This window comes from Aspergillus eucalypticola (genome assembly GCF_003184535.1).
Source record: "Aspergillus eucalypticola CBS 122712 chromosome Unknown BO83scaffold_10, whole genome shotgun sequence".
NCBI classification, from domain to species: domain Eukaryota; kingdom Fungi; phylum Ascomycota; class Eurotiomycetes; order Eurotiales; family Aspergillaceae; genus Aspergillus; species Aspergillus eucalypticola.
The window spans coordinates 324,419-340,564 of record NW_020290284.1 but is presented as its reverse complement, the minus strand read 5'-3'; the positions used below and the strand labels follow the sequence as shown (position 1 = coordinate 340,564).

At 52.0% G+C, this 16,146-nt stretch overlaps 6 protein-coding genes across 6 annotated transcripts; 4 read left to right on the top strand and 2 right to left on the bottom strand.

Moving 5' to 3' along the window:
- The first annotated feature begins 305 nt into the window (after positions 1 to 305).
- BO83DRAFT_377790 (questin oxidase family protein) lies at positions 306 to 2,430 on the top strand. Its single transcript, XM_025531091.1, has 5 exons — positions 306 to 928; positions 999 to 1,307; positions 1,370 to 1,729; positions 1,802 to 2,212; positions 2,263 to 2,430. The coding sequence occupies exons 1-5, from the start codon at positions 709 to 711 to the stop codon at positions 2,355 to 2,357; spliced, it is 1,395 nt and encodes a 464-aa protein (XP_025388839.1). The 5' UTR covers positions 306 to 708; the 3' UTR covers positions 2,358 to 2,430.
- A 55-nt stretch (positions 2,431 to 2,485) lies between these two features.
- Positions 2,486 to 4,516, top strand: BO83DRAFT_377789 (uncharacterized protein). Its single transcript, XM_025531090.1, has one exon. It carries the CDS (start codon positions 2,734 to 2,736, stop codon positions 4,132 to 4,134), a length of 1,401 nt encoding a protein of 466 aa, XP_025388838.1. The 5' UTR covers positions 2,486 to 2,733; the 3' UTR covers positions 4,135 to 4,516.
- BO83DRAFT_377788 (glutamine-dependent NAD(+) synthetase) lies at positions 4,462 to 7,458 on the bottom strand. The gene is made up of 13 exons (XM_025531089.1): positions 7,407 to 7,458; positions 7,231 to 7,349; positions 7,031 to 7,181; positions 6,916 to 6,974; positions 6,667 to 6,856; positions 6,589 to 6,614; positions 6,449 to 6,540; positions 5,823 to 6,400; positions 5,436 to 5,770; positions 5,408 to 5,410; positions 5,266 to 5,309; positions 4,796 to 5,213; positions 4,462 to 4,681 (listed from the first exon to the last, which is right to left on the bottom strand). The coding sequence occupies exons 1-13, from the start codon at positions 7,433 to 7,435 to the stop codon at positions 4,572 to 4,574; spliced, it is 2,154 nt and encodes a 717-aa protein (XP_025388837.1). The 5' UTR covers positions 7,436 to 7,458; the 3' UTR covers positions 4,462 to 4,571.
- A 273-nt stretch (positions 7,459 to 7,731) lies between these two features.
- Positions 7,732 to 9,426, top strand: BO83DRAFT_336357 (NAD(+) diphosphatase). The gene is made up of 3 exons (XM_025528443.1): positions 7,732 to 7,942; positions 8,000 to 8,446; positions 8,516 to 9,426. The coding sequence occupies exons 1-3, from the start codon at positions 7,843 to 7,845 to the stop codon at positions 9,220 to 9,222; spliced, it is 1,254 nt and encodes a 417-aa protein (XP_025388836.1). The 5' UTR covers positions 7,732 to 7,842; the 3' UTR covers positions 9,223 to 9,426.
- A 42-nt stretch (positions 9,427 to 9,468) lies between these two features.
- BO83DRAFT_336353 (uncharacterized protein) lies at positions 9,469 to 14,113 on the bottom strand. Its single transcript, XM_025528442.1, has 2 exons — positions 13,608 to 14,113; positions 9,469 to 13,548 (listed from the first exon to the last, which is right to left on the bottom strand). Exons 1-2 carry the CDS (start codon positions 13,998 to 14,000, stop codon positions 9,595 to 9,597), a joined length of 4,347 nt encoding a protein of 1,448 aa, XP_025388835.1. The 5' UTR covers positions 14,001 to 14,113; the 3' UTR covers positions 9,469 to 9,594.
- A 440-nt stretch (positions 14,114 to 14,553) lies between these two features.
- Positions 14,554 to 16,137, top strand: BO83DRAFT_416605 (putative flavin dependent monooxygenase). Its single transcript, XM_025534708.1, has 2 exons — positions 14,554 to 14,648; positions 14,703 to 16,137. The coding sequence occupies exons 1-2, from the start codon at positions 14,578 to 14,580 to the stop codon at positions 16,105 to 16,107; spliced, it is 1,476 nt and encodes a 491-aa protein (XP_025388834.1). The 5' UTR covers positions 14,554 to 14,577; the 3' UTR covers positions 16,108 to 16,137.
- The last annotated feature ends 9 nt before the right edge of the window (positions 16,138 to 16,146 follow it).

Below are 16,146 nucleotides of genomic sequence, written 5' to 3'. Positions count from 1 at the left end.
AGCTACCCCAGATCCTAACCACTAGTAACCACCCGCCACTCACCAATCACCAGTTACTCCTCACTTACCACTTATACAATTCTGCAGAACTTTAAATCAAACTCGGATACACTTCCCCAATCCCCAGCCACCATTCCTTAGTTTCAACCCTGTGGAATCAGCTAGCTAGATACCCAATCACAATAGATCTGATTAGCCTTTACCCCTCAATCTAAAGACAGCTAGCGAAGAAGAAGAATAATAATAACCGTACTTTGTACGGAATGATACCCACCAGGTTAGGGCCCGGTCCATATCAGCATGACGTCGATCCAAATAACCATTTCTCTCTCTCTCTCTCGGTTCTCGCGACTCCGACGATCCCGAACCAAGAAATCAAATCCTACCTTACCTTACTTAACTGAGTAGTACCAAGTGACGATGAATACGAGATATCCTACTACGGTAGTAGAACTGACCACTTGGCTGGGATTGCTGACTAGATCAGACCGCACTGGAACTTTGGTTCAGGGATATTTAAGCTTACCTGACACACACATCCCCCGTACTGATTGAAACTGGGGTAGAGTACTACGGATGACTCTACGCTACTGCCTCTCTTCATCATCTTTTTTGAGTCAGGCGCTCAGAAAGTCTGCTTTTACCAGTGCTTCTGGGTTGCGATTTAGGTCGTCTTCATATTATAGGGACGGATACTTACTGCCCAGAATGAATCTATCAACTACTACTACTACCGCCACCTCTCTACAACGGTCACTTCAGGGTGATTCCCCCATGGCAACGTCTACGAATATCCATCTCTCCCCTGAACATGATCATGGGATCGTCTCTCATAATCTGAGCGAGGAGTCAGCGCGCGTGGCGAGTGAGGTTCTCCAGGAGGATATGCGATCCCATCATGTGTTTTTTAATCAGAGTGGGTTTCATAGTATGTCCTCTCCTCTCCCCTCATTCCCTACTTATACTGAAGATATGTTATCGCTAATGGGTTGGTATAGACCACATCCCCCACCACATCCTAAGTCTATATGCCCTCGGTGCAACTCCGGAACAAATCCGCGCCGCATATGACAAGAATAGCAGCTATCAGCGGCCCAAGATGTCCGTGGATGAGGAGGTGGTGAGTCAGATGGGAAAGGCAGAAGGGTTCTTGAAGTATCTGGGACAGGAGAAGCATTATAGTAATTATCTGGAGTTCTTTCAACGTCAGATGAAGGAGAAGGGGGAGGAGAGGGTGTTGGGGGAGTATCTTTTCTCGGATTCCGGGGGTGAGGTGGCTGAGTTGATGTTGGGGAGGTTGTTTGGAGGTATTTTCTCCTTTCCCTCTTACCTGTTTGAGGGGTATTTGATGGCTGACTGGTAGCAATAGGCTTGATCCATCCATTCATCCACTTCGGATTCGGTCTTGAGTTCAACCAGCCTGCTATTGTAGCTGAAGGGCTGGCGCAGACGGCTGTTCACGAGGACTGGTATGGTCCGTTGTTCTTCTGGCCCGTGGAAAAGGCAGCTGGGGGCATGGCCAAGCATGGGAAGAAGACTATGCTGCAGATCCTGGAGGAGATTCGGGCCGATGAGAGGCTGGCACGGTCTGCGCAGTATGATGATAGCCAGCGGATGAGGAATGGGGTGCTGAAACGGGCTCCCGATGAGATGATTAAGTATGCGGCGGAGTTTACGGTCTCGGTGGATCAGATTGAGGAGAAGACAGCAGAGATTATCAATACGGTTGGTGAGTTTATTCCTTTCCCCCCCGTATATTTCTATGCGTGTATCTGGCAGTGACTGATTGATGTGGATGTAGCATACTTCACCAGTGCTGCACAGCGCCCTGATAAGCAGATCAAGTTCGATTTCTTCTACATCCACGGCGTCAACTCCACCATCTTCCTATCCAAGATTATCCGGTTGCCGTATCTGGATGACGTGACTAAAGCACGGATTCTGGAGTGGACGGGGCGCCTGGATTTATTGCTCTATGTAGCTTATGGAGCGGCAGATCTGCACCTAGATGAGATTACGAGGTATTCAGCAGCGAAGAGCTGGGAGGAGATCTATGCTTATTGCAATGGCCAATCGAGTGATGATGGACATCTGCCCAAGTTGGTGCGAGCCTTGAAGAATGGTGAAAGGGCGTGTCGGCCGTTTGAAGATCGGGCCGAGGAGTTAGGGTTGAAGATTAAGGGAGATATGTGGCTGAAGATTGCAAATATGGGTATGTTCATCCTGGATCCTTATGGATGTGATAGCTAATCGATTGTCTAGTGATGGACTCGACTGGCCAGGATCCCCAGTGGGTCCGCGGAGCGGGTTTTGATGAGGCGTGGAAGAACTTGGAGGAACGTCGATCTCGGCTGTAAGACACGGATTATTAATGTATCCAGACTGTAGTACGGACTGCTGCGTGGTTGTAGTATAATAGTATGTCTGTGATAATGAATTCTATCAACTTCATGATGTGTGTGTCCGGGGAGAGAAAGTAAATACTAGAAAGCACCAGATCAGATGGTACGGGTCACGTGGTGATTGGGAAGCACGAGTGGGGCGATATCCCCAACAATTAATCGATTGGAATCGCGAGAAGCTCTTTCTTCTTCAATCCTGCGCCCATCTTTCTTCTTCTTCTTTCTCCATCTCCCTTGTTCCTTTTCTCTACTCTTTCTACCACACCTCTCAACGTTAACTAACTCTGTATCTACCCACCCCTGCATTTGCATCCGCATCTGCACCCTCACTATGCCCAGTGACGACACCTCTAACCAGAATCGAAATTCCGCTCCCTCCGATTCCCGCCGATGGCCCGATGACGAGACCGCGTTGGACGCAGTCCGCCGTTTCGCCGACGAACAAGTCTCGTCCGTGCTCCAGTCGGTGATGGGCATCCCCTCCATGTCCTCGCGGCCCTCTCGCGACCACTGGGCCATCTTCGACGAGGAAGCTTTCCGCAGGAGAGACGGCGGCGGCGACGCGAAGGGGGACAACCATGCGCCAGGTACAGCGGACAATACCGACCACCACAACCAGCGCCACAACCGCTATCCCGCGCATTCTTGGACTGACTGGGAGGATCAATGGTACGCAGATAACCATCCCAGATGGCGCAGAAGCGACCGAGACAGCATCTTCGACTTTTTCTTCGACCGGGCCTCCTTGTTCGACAGCCCTTTCTCCTCCCACTTCTTCCACCCCTTCCACCGCTCCATGTTCTCGGATTTCGCTAGCAATTCTTTCGGATGGCCCTTCTCCTACCTCATCTTCAGCCCTTACTCCCCCTTGCACCTGGAACGCCAGAACCAGTACCACTCCCACCACGACAAAGGTGTCTTTTCGTCGCTCATGTCCTCGTTGAGCCTGTCGTCGGAGAGTGAGAACAACAACCCCGCTACGGAGACCCACTGGCGCGAAGCTTTCGAGGACCTTATTCGACTGGAAAATGGCAAACCGATGCTCGACCAGGACACCACTGCGCTGGCGAAGAGGGAGACCCCGAGAGATTGGCTGTACGGTCTAGCGCAACGCGGTAGTTTGGGCGACCAGTGGAAGATTTCCGAAAGCGGAAGAGATGGTCGGTCAAACCCGATGCTTGTGTTCCACAACTACACTTCGGACCGTGGCGATGACGGTGAAGTATCTCGAGAGATTACCGCAGACGATAACGAGACGGAAACAATGACGGAATGGGACATGTTCGATCGCTTCTTCGAGGACGCTGCTGCCCGTGAAAGCAAGGCCTTTGCCGATATGTTCGAGAGCCCTATACTGCGCCTGCTGCTGGAGGATAGACGGAGACCTCGCGAGGCCGATAAATGGATGGAGCCTGTGTCTGACAAGCAGAATGACAACCCAATTTCTGAGAACCACCAGCAGCAGCAGCAGCAGCCAACCCCAGTGACAGAACCAACCACAACCACAACCACAGAACAACCAACCGTGATCTCAACCATGACAAGAACCGAGCGTGTCCGACTTCCAGATGGATCCACCCAGAAGAAGACCGTCTGGACGAAGAGGTTCTCCGATGGTCGTGAAGAGAGCAACGAGACGACGGAAGTCCTGAACCCTCCGCATGGACAGAACAATCCAGGAGACTCATCATCCGCCAATCGGAAGGAAACCGGCTGGTTTTGGAGAGATTAGACAGTAATTGGCTGTCGTTTCACTCTTTTTTTTTTTTTCTATTCCTCATACTATACCTATATGCTCTGATCTTAAGGATCTACTTAACGTTGTTGTCAATTAGCGCTGATTATCACTGCTGGCGTTGCTTACCAAAAGCATTTCTTTTTCTTTATCAAACACATATTCTGTCTTTACGATTTCCTATCTGTCCATATCTCACTGATGCTGATACCAATCTACAATTCAAGTTCAATCTTTTCTTTCCTCTCAATGTGTTTCTCCCATATTTCCCGGTTAACCATCGCATTACTCTACAGCCTTAGGGTTTTGCTAGGATGTGCTTGTGACATTTGTATTACTGCGTATCAGGTTAAACATCTATCACAACTGACCATCCCCTCTACATGTCTTCGTCTTCCCTTAGTGGATATACTATAGGATACTAAAACGACACTCTAATCGGCCTTTACGCTCTTCTTCTGCGCCTTGCCCGTAGTCCACCCCTTCGATTCCCAGTACTGCACACTGTCTTCCATTTTCTTGTACGCCCACGAGAAGGAGGGATCTATACCATATCAATGTCTATATTAGCCATTATCCCACACCAATACCACATCCCACGTGCAAGCAGCAAAACACAAAAGGGAAGAAAAGAAAAGGGTGAGGAAAGGAAACATACACAAGAACTGCCTCAGATCATGCCTATTATCCTCAGGCGAATACTGTTCAGCATGATAACTAGGCGTCAACACCGTCATCTTATGGCGATTAATCGAATAGTTGTAGAAGAAGTGGCGCGTCTTTTCGTAGATCTCGCGAGGGCTGTACTCGTTCCCCCACATGTGGAGTAGGCGCTCGTACATGGACCAGGGTCCAAGCTTGGCCACTTTACGGAGGTATCCGAAGACTGAGAGCTCGGCGTATGTGACTCCCATGTCGGCTTCGTCGGATTGCACGTAGGTGGCGGTGATGGGCTCGAGTTCGGCGGTGGGAGTCGCGGTGAGGAAATCGTCGAGGATGGGAAGGTCGAAGGAGTCGCGGGCCCAGGCGATGAATTTCTTCAGGTCGACTTTACTTATGGAGCCGATGGGGTTGAGCTGTGATTGTTAGTGGTGTTTAGCACTTTCTTGGAGAGGGATGTGGACGTACATCGGCACTGCTGGCGTCGTATTTGGTCAGGTAGCCGCGGAGACTGTTTACGTTAGTTTCTTGTTCGGGTTAAGGGGGTTATTGTTGTGTTATATTGGGCTTGGGGTATAAACACACCATTCTGCGCTTTGTTAGAATCTCAATTCAGACGAATGGGGTTGCAAACGTACCATCAACATTGGACGAGCCCAGAACAAGCAGTCCTCCACCGCCAGGGCGCTGACGGACCGTCGGTAGCAGCGATGCGAACAGATATGAGAGTACCATCCGCAATCTGGCTTGAATGTTCTGCAACGCTTGGTTCTCTGCTCGGGTACCGCCGTGGACCTTGAACTTAGGCTGGAAGTTTGTGACGATAGTAAACACGTTCATCATAGCAGTGATGACGGTATCAAAGTTGAAGTCGGTGTGGTAAGCACCGATCTCCGCGGCGAGCACCTTGGCCCGGTCCCTTGTTTCCTTGCTGGAATTCTGGGTGCCCATGTAGCTCGTGTGGAAGATGCGGCTGGTGGAGTAGGTTAGGACATGATAGTTCGGCATCTAGCAGTGCGACTTACTTGCAAACCTCCTGGCTCGAAGTGGGAAGCCAGGTGGAGTCTGCTGGCTCGGCGCAAAGCCTGCGGACATCCTTGATGACCTGCTCGTTTCCTTCTTGGACAGCTTTGACGACTTCTCTGCACATCGAGTGAACAATGATAGAAGTAGCGCAACTGTCAATACCACCACTAAGCGGGATAAAGTATCCGGCAGCACCGCTCCGGCGCAGATAGTCCCACAGCCAGCAAGCTGGACCAAGAGCAATCTCTTCCTCCGGGACATGGTAGCGGGGTTTGAGAGTTTCAGAGGGAGCATAGCCGGGATCTGCATCCTCGTCCCGACGGGACAATCTCGTGTCCAGGTCGAGGCGGACATAAGGCGATTGCATGCTGGCCTGCATTCCTCGACTCGCACTTGAGCGGTAGGTCCGGACCTCTTCAATATCAACAGTAGCCGTAACGACCTCAACATCGTTCAGGGAAAATTGTGAACCCTGGGCCACAATGTTGCCATTGACCACGATCATTGCGCAACCATCGTAGTACAGACGATCACCATCACAGCCTTGTTGGTTTGCATAGAGATAGATGCCACCACTCTAGAGAAGAGTTAAAATTGACACCTCGTGTGTGTTTGGCAGCCTTACCAATTTTGTGGCCTGTGTGATAAGGTTGATACGGGTATCGAGCTTCCTCAATTCGTGGTGACTTCCGGAAGAGTTGGAGAAGATTTCGACACCTTCGATAGGTTAGACAAAGTGTAGTTAGGTAAAATTGACAGACGTACCAGCAAGGCCATACGGGATGTGAGGGCTGTGCACGTATTAGCCGTCTCCCCTTAACCGAAGGTCTGTATAGGTCATACCCATTAGGAGTGAAGAGCTCCTCGCAAGTTTCAAGACCCAAGCACGTATCTCTAGTACTGATAAGTGCATCACCAAAAGGCACCTTGTATTGTCCCGTGATCTTTCCGACAATCTGCTCCAAGTAGTAGTCCTCGACTTCGCGAGGTCGCTGCCAGGGCGTAAAGTGTCTCATTTCCCTGTAATTGCCATCTTTAGAAGAAGCAAACGTCAGCCATTCATCCAGTCACAGCCTTGAAGGATATACGCACCATTGGCAAGCCACATCTTGGGACGGATGAGGATGATCTTGCGGTTGTAAAAGATCACGCTAGAAGAATACTTAATCCGAGTAGAAGTAGTATCGGTACCGTACTCATGACTTACCGGCAGTTCCACTTGCAGTCCCTATGGCGAACGGGCATGCCAACATCAACAACGATATCCTGGCAGTCGGGGTGATCGATGATGCGGGCAAACATCTCCCACGAGTGGAGGTATGTATCACCCTCGAGGAAAGCATCGAGACAGCCATATCCTGAGCGATGTCAACAATTGCCCATAGCGATGCAACTAGGCGTGAATACCAGTAATCTCGAGCTCAGGACCAACTCGTAGCGTGGCTCCAGCTGCCTTGGCTTTCCGAATACTTTCGATAATGCGCTCGCAGTTACCCTCGAAGTCGAGGGCCCACTGGTTGAGGGAGCTGAGAGGAAATTGTTAGTGGAAACATACAACGATATACCCGTAATCAAGCACCCACCATGTTGCAAGAGTGACAAGATGACCCATGGTGAGCGACTGCGTCCCTGCTGATGCCGTGGGGAAAGATAACAAATGAAGCCATCCACGAATCAGTTGGAGAAAGCGTGACACGCCATGACGCACGTCACGTGTGTGGGGAGCTCCCCTCGTGCCCCTCAATCGTCACAGTAATACCGTATCGGAGCAATTGCCGGGTGAGCGGTACCTGCGCAGACGGTACCGAGATTACCCGCCTCGGCATCTGAGGGGTGCTGATTAATCGCTGGTTATCGGAGCCATGAGGAGGCCCAAATCCGCATCATCGCCTTGCTATTTTTGCTCCTGAACTTTCCCCGGTGGATATACAGCATTGTAATCATTCATTTCCTATTCCTATCCCTCTAATCCTCCTCCCTACACGCCATTCTCTACACAATCGCCGTATTCTTTAGTGCATGATGAGCAACGATTCCCAGCTCCCCAACCCCCCGCATATACAAGCCGACTCCATGCTGGCCCGGCGGTTCGGAAGGGAGACCGTGAACTATTTCTCCAGTATGTCCTAAATCTCCCCTGAATTCCCTTTAAGACCAGCTATTTACCATTGCCCAGGCTCCCCATTGAACCGTCTGTCATTCCTCCGCGGAGACCATGCCTTCCTCTCCGCCGCACTCAAGCACCCCTCCACGCGCTTCGTCCTCATGAAGGACCTCGCGCCACTGACCAAATCCCCCGCGGAGCCCTACTACGCCAAATACGACGAGATCCGCAAAATGGTCCCCGAGAACATCTACGACAAGTCCGAAGAGGACATCATCAAGGAGTACGACTCACGCAAAACCACCGCATCCCCAATCTTCCTCGGTCTGGACGAGACCCAAAAACAGGACGGTCTCGTTTGGAAGATCTACACCGGAACGCCCTACTTCGCATTGGACGTGACCCCCCGCCACTCCGAAGAACAGCAAGCCAACTCCAGAGCCGTGATCGCCGACATGGAAGCCAAGGGTCTGGCCTTCCTCCAGGGCAGAACCATCATGTCATTCCCCGCCAGTGAAGGTACCTAACCCTACCACTCATACACAGCAACAACAACCATCACTAACAGACACCCCCACCCCTGCACAGCCGCCATCTACGCACAAGCCCGCGCCCTGATAGACTGGAACACGCGCAACACCTTCTGCGGCACCTGCGGCCACCCCACGATCTCCGTAAACAGCGGGACCAAACGCGCCTGTCCACCCAGCGACGCCGCCCTCATCGAGCAAGGCAAACCCGCCACCCGGCCCCCCTGCAACACTCGCACCACGATATCGAACCTCTCCTTCCCTCGCACCGACCCCACCATCATCGTGGCCGTTGTCTCCGCCGACGCCAAACGCATCCTGCTCGGCCGCTCGAAGCGCTTCCCGCCTAACTGGTACTCCACCCTAGCGGGCTTCATCGAGCCCGCCGAGTCCGTTGAGGACGCCGTCCGCCGCGAAGTGTGGGAAGAAGCCGGTGTGACATTGTCGCGCGTCGTGATCCACTCGTCGCAGCCGTGGCCGTACCCGGCGAACTTGATGATCGGGGCTATTGCGCAGGTGAGTGATCCGGCGCATGAGAAGATCAACCTCGAGCATGATCCTGAGCTTGAGGATGCGAGGTGGTTTGAGTTTGCCGAGGTCGAGGAGGCGCTGAGGACGGGCACGAGTGTTTTGGGATCTGGGCCGGGGCCTGAGTATAAGGAGGGGGCGTTGAGGTTGCCCCCGGCTACGGCTATTGCGAATCAGCTTATTCGGGCGGCGATTAATTTGGAGTTTTTGGGTGGGGAGAATGGGCCGAAGATGTGAGGGGGGCTAGATGATAGAATTCTAGAAGTTGGGGGTGGAGTAGAGGTGTGGGCTGAGGATAACGTTCATGGTGGGTTGGTGTTTCGTTTTTTTTGCTTTATTGTTATCACTTTTGTATGGGTTATGAAGACACGGACGGTATGCTAGTATAGACGTGTAGAGCAAGCATCCTGCGGGTAAGATGCAAGGATGCTACGAATAGAGACAATTGCTCTAACTATATGCTTGTGAAAGTTACCATTATTGCTAGAACATTCCCACACATATGCCACGAAACATCAATCCAAACACCCATAGATACACTCGTAATCCATCCAGATCTACTACACTGCAAACACAACTCCAAGCCCTATACACAACTGCAGGTAGAAATCAGAAGTTCGCATACACCGTCCCATCCCTCAACTCATGTATATCCTCCTTACTGCTCGGCGACCCAATCTCGGCATATCTCCTCCCATCGCGCAACTCATGGATGGTAATCCGGCGATGGGATTTCCGCCTCCGTGAGCCGGAGCCGGAGCCCCGACTGGACGAGAACGAGGAGTCCGCGCGCCCATCTACGTTGTTCACGCTGCCCGAATCACTGAATCCACCGGTACTGTAGGGAGTGGCTTCGCGACTTTCCTGCTCAATCGAGGCTTGTAATTGGTAATCGGCTACCATGGCCATGCCATCTTCGTGATACCATTGGCGCAAGTCCGTGGCGTAGGTTTGCTCCTCCGTGCCGTATTCGACAGGTGGGCCGTTGATTTGGGCTTCCTTGGGGCCGTTGAAGACGGCCCAGGCGCTGCTGTCGACGCTGGATAGGGTGATGGAGTGCTTGAAGCTTTTGACTTTGAAGTTTCGGAGGAGGATGGCGTCGCCTTCTTCTAAGGTTGGGAGGGCGGTTTTGTAGGGTCGGAAGATCTGGGCGTACAAGATTGTGCCGGCGAGGGATGGGTCGGTCACACCGAAGGTCAGTATGTAGTCCTTTTTGCCTGTTGTGGAGCGGATTGCGGGTCGAGTCTCGGATACGATTGAGATGGTGTCTGTCAGTGCATTGTAGTGGTCGATGAGGGTGGCGAGGGGCGCGAAGTAGGAGTATTTGCTGCGCAGGCCCGGGTAATTGCGGTTGAGGTTGAGAAGATGTTTGCGATCATGGCCGATGAGTAGGACTTCGTCTTCGCTATGAGTTGTGTGGGCTCCCTTGTCGTCATCCGATATTGCCTGTTCTTCGGGTGCAGTAGAGATCGATTCCGCTTCAGACTGGGCGTCTTCGTCTGGCGGAGGGTGTTCTGTCACTACCGTCGCTGTTGTTTGTGTAACTACCTCAACGGTAGGCTGTGGTTCGTCTTCCACCTGGAAATCTGACCTTTCCTGAGTAGGCTCAGGGGTTGGCAGTGCTGCATCCACCGGTAGGACGGGGACAGAAGGAATTTCCACTCCATTTGTCTGAGATGACTCTGGAGTCACCAGCTGGTCATGTGGGAGGATTGGCATCTTGGGAACAGGGGCAGCCGAGTCAGGCAGGCCCAGGCTTTGGGAAGCACCATCTAGCGACAAGCTAGGGTCAATGTGCTGGGCTTGTTCTGGCACGCCTGCGTCCTCACCATCCTGTATCTGCTCGTGGGAGGTATGTGCCTCGTGTTGTTCACTACTAATGTCTGTCGGAAAAGTGCCCGCGCTGAAAAGCTCGGGATCAATTGGAGGTTCAGGATACTGTAGAGCGGGTTCAGTACTGGTCCCATCTTGTTGAGCGATATGGATAGTTTCGTGAGCATATGCGATCTCCCCGAGATGTGCCTCCTGCGATATGACTTCTGTTGTCCGCAATCCCTCATGTTCGACGTCGTAATCAGGGTGGTCGTCGATATCGATGCTTTGCTTGGCGCCTTCAGATGGAGCCCTGAGAACAGCACCCTCTGTGGATTCTTCAAGACCTTCTGCAAGATGAACTGGTTCTTCCGTTGCCTCATCTTCTATGTGCACCACCTCTGGCTCTTTAGCACCAGCTGGCTCCTCGACACGTTCCTGTTCTACGTCTTCGCCATGAGAATCCACGTAGTGAGCCTTCTCGTCGTCGACTGTTTCGTCGCGGGATTGTTCATCGTTATTCTGATCATCATCGCTTTGTAGATTGTGCATCTCTTCATCCTGGACCGTTTCGGCTCCCATGGCCTTGACATCAGCATCTTCAGCGTCCCGCTGACCGTCATCCATATCCATATCTCCTTCGCTCTCATGTCCGTGATATACTTGCTCCACGCCGACTGCCTCGTCATCACTGTGCGGCTCCATTGTATGAGCCACCCGTACTTCCTCGGAATGTAATCCTTCACTCCCATCGATTTCGCGGCTCTGGCGAACCAAGTCGGCCTCTACCGGCTCGACCTCTCGCTCCTGGGCTTCTTGGTTGTCTCGCACAAACCATTCGCCACCCTCTTCGTCGTCTTCTTCACTATAATCCTCCCCCTCCGCGTCATCAACCTCTTCGCTCTCATATTCTTCGTATTCGCCTGGCTCTGATGTCCCATAGCTGGATGCTTCATCCGCAGATGGGGATACGTCGGGTTCCCGAGTATATTGGGCTGTCGGTGCTGCAGCGGGCTGCCTTGGTACGCTTAGCGAAGGCTCCTCGTCGCTATCGCTATCGAGCACAATAACCTCTGGTTCGGCCTTCTTGATGGGATGAGGCGATTCAGCCTCCAGTTCATCTTCTTGTGACTCGAGCTCAGAGTCGACACGGTCGTCATATCCGTCCTCATCATAATCATCCTCCAACTCTTCAGATTCAGGCTCCTCATCAGAGATTTCCTCCTCCTCGTCGAGTTCTTCTTCCTCGTCATCTTCGGGATAATATCCATATTCTCTCCTGACGGCATCATGAGATTTCCCCGGTGATTCTGCTTCACTCTCAGAAATAAGTTCGATGTCATGTCTTGCTCTGGAGTCGGGCTGCTCGTCTTCTTCTGAAACGTATTCTTCGCTTAAGGCCTCCGAGCGAGCGTCCTCGATGACTGAGCTTTGACTAGCGCTCTCGTATTCGTGGTCTTCGCCTTCTAAGTCGTGCTGTGTCGTTTCAACCAAGCTGCGGTAAACTCCTTTCTCCGTAACCATGCTGAAATCCGCCCGTGCTTCAAAATGCCCAAGTGCTTCGAGCCGTTCCTCGACCTCTCCCACCTTGGCATGTTCTTCTTCGTGTGGCATTGCCCCTTCTGTATCTCCACCTTCAATACCGAAAGTAAAGGCGGTATGCGGAGTGGCTGTTTGAAGAACAGACAAAGACGGCGTCGTATCTTGAGCATGCGTGCCCTCTAAATCTTGTGTCCCTAAGTTGGCCATTCCGTGTAAAGAAACAGCATGGCCACCTTCAGACCCAGAGCCCACTTCGCGCATCTGTGAAATTGGTTCGGACAAAGTGGTAGCTTCCTCGTTAGCCATTGTTGTCACATGCTCATCAGAGTTCCTGATAATAGTCTCTGGTGGCATATCCGATATAGCCTCAAGTGCCAAATCGGCGGCATCCTGGTTGACAGTTGTCGGTGGAGTAGACTGAGTTTGGCCGGTAGTTGACACGGCTCCGAAATACCCAAAAGGGCTGTTTGAAGTGCTAACCAAGGGTGAAGGAACAGGAAGGCCAGGAGAGGGGATAGGATGAAGGCGCGGAGTATCTATTGGCAGATGACCAGCGAAGTTGAGTATGCCGTGCCTTCGCGGGCTTGGAGCCTCGGTCCTCGACACAATGCCAGGCACAAGAAATTCCGCATCGGATCTTGATTCGTTCGACTTCTTCTCTGTAGTGGACTCAGGTGTCACTTGCTCGGAGCCAGTAGCGGTACCTTCAGCTTGCGCGCCATCGGGCGGCCCCTCCGATACTGGTTCAACATCGCGAGTTTCAGATGGCTCTGGGGACTGTTTGGTATCCTCCGCGTCATCGTCACCAATTTCAGCTTTCAGCCATTCCTCGTCGTCAAACATAGCCGTCCAATCTCCCGGAATGTCTATGTCTTCGGGGCTCGCAGGTTCATCGACGAGACGCCAATCACTGCCGCGCATGCTAAACCTTGGTCGCTTCCTTCCTTTCCCCGGCACGAAGCCATCTTCTTCTGCGAATGGGTCAAATATGGAGCTCGAAAGGTGGCTTAGAGATGTGTGCGATCGCTCGACAAAAGCCGGTGACTGCCACGATTGTAGACCAGCGTTCTGACTCGTCCCGTCTGGGCGAGGGTATCTGTTGGGAGGAGGGGTGGATGGTGCCTCTTCAATCGCATTGTCGATAGTGGGCGGCGGAGATGATGGGCGGTCTACTTGCACAGTGGAGAGATGTTGAGTAGAACGCCAGATCTAATACTGGTAAGCACTGGACTGTAACTGATCACTACTTGCTGAGTCCGAAACAGTACCTCAATGGACACGCCATCATCATAATTGATGTCCCAGGCGATGCACCTCCCTGGCGTCTGATTAGACACCTTATTGTCCACAAACCTCGATCCCGCCAGCCTAATGTAGACAGTATCGCCAATTCCGACGTGCGACTTGGCTATTTCTTCCGCGACCAGCCCATGGAAGACCACCTTGACCTGTCCATTCGTGAGTCGAAGGCGAAAGTCCGGCTCCGCCAACAGGAGGCTGAGAGAACGAGTTGATGATGAGTAGGGCCATAACAAGGTCACCACGGCGTGGATAGAGCTGTCCGAAAGATTCTCGAGCTCCGGGGCGAGCTTCGCAATAGGTATCGGGGTCGTCGACCGTAAAGGTTCGGAGACCGGAGGTTGCTGTTCGTGAGCGTCCATCGCTGCAGGAGCTTAATGAACATGTAATATCCGCATTTCCAGTCCTTTATTATAAACCTTGCATGTTCCGGGCGGGATGGCGTCTGCACGAAGCAACACTATTGTTGTTGTTGTTGGCCGATCGGATATTAGAGGACGCGCGGGAGAATTGAAGATGGAAAGATGCGGAGGTGAGCCCAGATTCCCCCCGTATCGGTGCGTAATATTACCCGTGATTTTCTCCGCGGAGTTCGATGTTTAGCGGGTAATCTACGTCATGGTCGGTACGCCCTTTATCTCATTGGGCATCTCCGCCCATTTGCGATCGCACAAGATTTTAAGAGAAGAGATCCTAGTTTTAAGCTCTGATATGGTGTAGATAGTTACTTTTTTCCTGATCGGTATAATCAGCAGCTAGGGAAATGCCGAAGAGCACGGCATCCATCACGAGAGTGATGCAATCGTCATCTGCTAGCTAATACATAGTAGTTAAGTAGGGATGAGCTTATCGGCTCGCCTCCGATAGCCCCTCGGACTCAAGGACGAAACATACTAATTCCTTCCAACTCTCACTGTCTGCTCGGAGCTTGCCTCAGTGATGACACTTTCAACCCCAATCCGTCGTATAGCTGTCATCGGAGCTGGACCGTCCGGTCTTGCTGCGGTCAAGTAGGAAAGCACCTGAATGTGTCATTCGTCTCAAGTCACTAACAAGACCCTCAGGTACCTTCTCGCCGAGAAATGCTTCGAGCGGGTTGATGTCTTCGAGAAAAGAAGCTCTGCAGGCGGAGTCTGGAATTACTGCCCGGGGACCCTGAAGGAGAAACTGACCACTCCGGTGCCACAACTGGATCCGAACAAACCGCTCGAAGAGCCATTATGGTACCCAACTGGAGGCAACGACCGGTCTCAAGGGCCAGTCTTTGTGTCCCCGCTGTATAAGACACTGGACACTAACATCCCCAAAGAGATGATGGGTTTCAATGACAAATCTTTTGAGCCGGACTCTCAGGTGTTTCCGAAGCACTCGGCCGTAAAGAAATATCTGGATGAGTATGCCGAAGACATCAAAAATGTCATACAGTTCGAGACGCAGGTGGTGGATGTGCGGAAGACGGAAGGCGCTCTCCATGCTTGGTCTCTTACAACCAAGAACCTCCGTGAAGGGGTCGAGAGAACGCACTCATACGATGCTGTAGTGGTCGCTAGTGGCCACTTCGATGTCCCATATACCCCTGAAATCCCTGGGATTCAAACCTGGAATACGGCATTTCCAGATGTGATCTCTCATTCGAGGCTCTTTGATTCGGCAGAGCCATTCCGAGACAAGAAGGTCATTGTGGTAGGAACTTCGGCATCTGGATTAGATATTGGCAATCAAATCAACGCAGTGTCCAAGGGAAAACTGCTGGTATCTCAACGAACAGAGACCCCTCTGGCATCTACTGCTTTGGATAAAATCTATCTTCCACAAATAGTGGAGTTCCTACCGCCTCATGCACACAACAGAGCGGTCCGCTTTGCAAACGGTCACATCGAGCAAGACATTGATGCCATCGTCTTCTGCACTGGCTATCTCTACTCCTTCCCTTTCCTCTCTTCATTGAACCCACCTCTGATCACTGATGGCCGTCGCACTCTGAATGTGTACCAACACCTGTTTTACATCTACGACACATCTCTGGTCTTACCTGCACTTCCACAGAGGGTTATTCCGCTCCCACTATCCGAAAACCAGGCGGCGGTGTTCGCCCGTGTTTGGTCGGGAAGGCTCAGCCTTCCACCACAGGAGGAGATGAAAGCTTGGGAGGAAGCAAACATTGTCAAGAAGGGCAACGGGACATCATTTCATTTGCTGCCTTTTCCGCAGGATGCGGACTACCACAACTTCTTGCATGACTGGGCGGCGACGGCGCCACCCCGGCAAGGCCTTGACAATAACGGTGCTGGGAAGCTGTGTAGCTATTGTGGTGAGAGGCAAAGGTGGATACGGCAAAGAATGCCTGAGATCAAGCGACTATTTTCGGAGAAGGGCGAGGAGCGAAGCTCTATCAAGAGCCTAGAGCAACTTGGGTTTGACTATGATAAGTGGAAGGAGCAGGAGGGATCTCGAGACTCTCGACTGTGATAGAGTATACCATTAAATGATAGATACGAGTCTACACCA

Excerpts from the sequence above, each read along its gene's own strand:
- BO83DRAFT_377789 (XM_025531090.1), top strand. The coding sequence starts at position 2,734 with ATGCCCAGTGACGACACCTCTAACCAGAATCGAAATTCCGCTCCCTCC.
- BO83DRAFT_336353 (XM_025528442.1), bottom strand. The coding sequence starts at position 14,000 with ATGGACGCTCACGAACAGCAACCTCCGGTCTCCGAACCTTTACGGTCG. Across the intron at positions 13,549-13,607 it reads ATGATGGCGTGTCCATTGAG|ATCTGGCGTTCTACTCAACA; the intron begins GTACTGTTTCGG and ends TACCAGTATTAG.
- BO83DRAFT_377790 (XM_025531091.1), top strand. The coding sequence starts at position 709 with ATGAATCTATCAACTACTACTACTACCGCCACCTCTCTACAACGGTCA. Across the intron at positions 1,308-1,369 it reads GTTGGGGAGGTTGTTTGGAG|GCTTGATCCATCCATTCATC; the intron begins GTATTTTCTCCT and ends TGGTAGCAATAG. Across the intron at positions 1,730-1,801 it reads AGAGATTATCAATACGGTTG|CATACTTCACCAGTGCTGCA; the intron begins GTGAGTTTATTC and ends ATGTGGATGTAG.
- BO83DRAFT_416605 (XM_025534708.1), top strand. The coding sequence starts at position 14,578 with ATGACACTTTCAACCCCAATCCGTCGTATAGCTGTCATCGGAGCTGGA. Across the intron at positions 14,649-14,702 it reads TCCGGTCTTGCTGCGGTCAA|GTACCTTCTCGCCGAGAAAT; the intron begins GTAGGAAAGCAC and ends CAAGACCCTCAG.
- BO83DRAFT_336357 (XM_025528443.1), top strand. The coding sequence starts at position 7,843 with ATGATGAGCAACGATTCCCAGCTCCCCAACCCCCCGCATATACAAGCC. Across the intron at positions 7,943-7,999 it reads GACCGTGAACTATTTCTCCA|GCTCCCCATTGAACCGTCTG; the intron begins GTATGTCCTAAA and ends ACCATTGCCCAG. Across the intron at positions 8,447-8,515 it reads GTCATTCCCCGCCAGTGAAG|CCGCCATCTACGCACAAGCC; the intron begins GTACCTAACCCT and ends ACCCCTGCACAG.
- BO83DRAFT_377788 (XM_025531089.1), bottom strand. The coding sequence starts at position 7,435 with ATGGGTCATCTTGTCACTCTTGCAACATG. Across the intron at positions 7,350-7,406 it reads CTTGTCACTCTTGCAACATG|CTCCCTCAACCAGTGGGCCC; the intron begins GTGGGTGCTTGA and ends ATTTCCTCTCAG. Across the intron at positions 6,857-6,915 it reads CAAGATGTGGCTTGCCAATG|ATGGCAATTACAGGGAAATG; the intron begins GTGCGTATATCC and ends CTTCTTCTAAAG.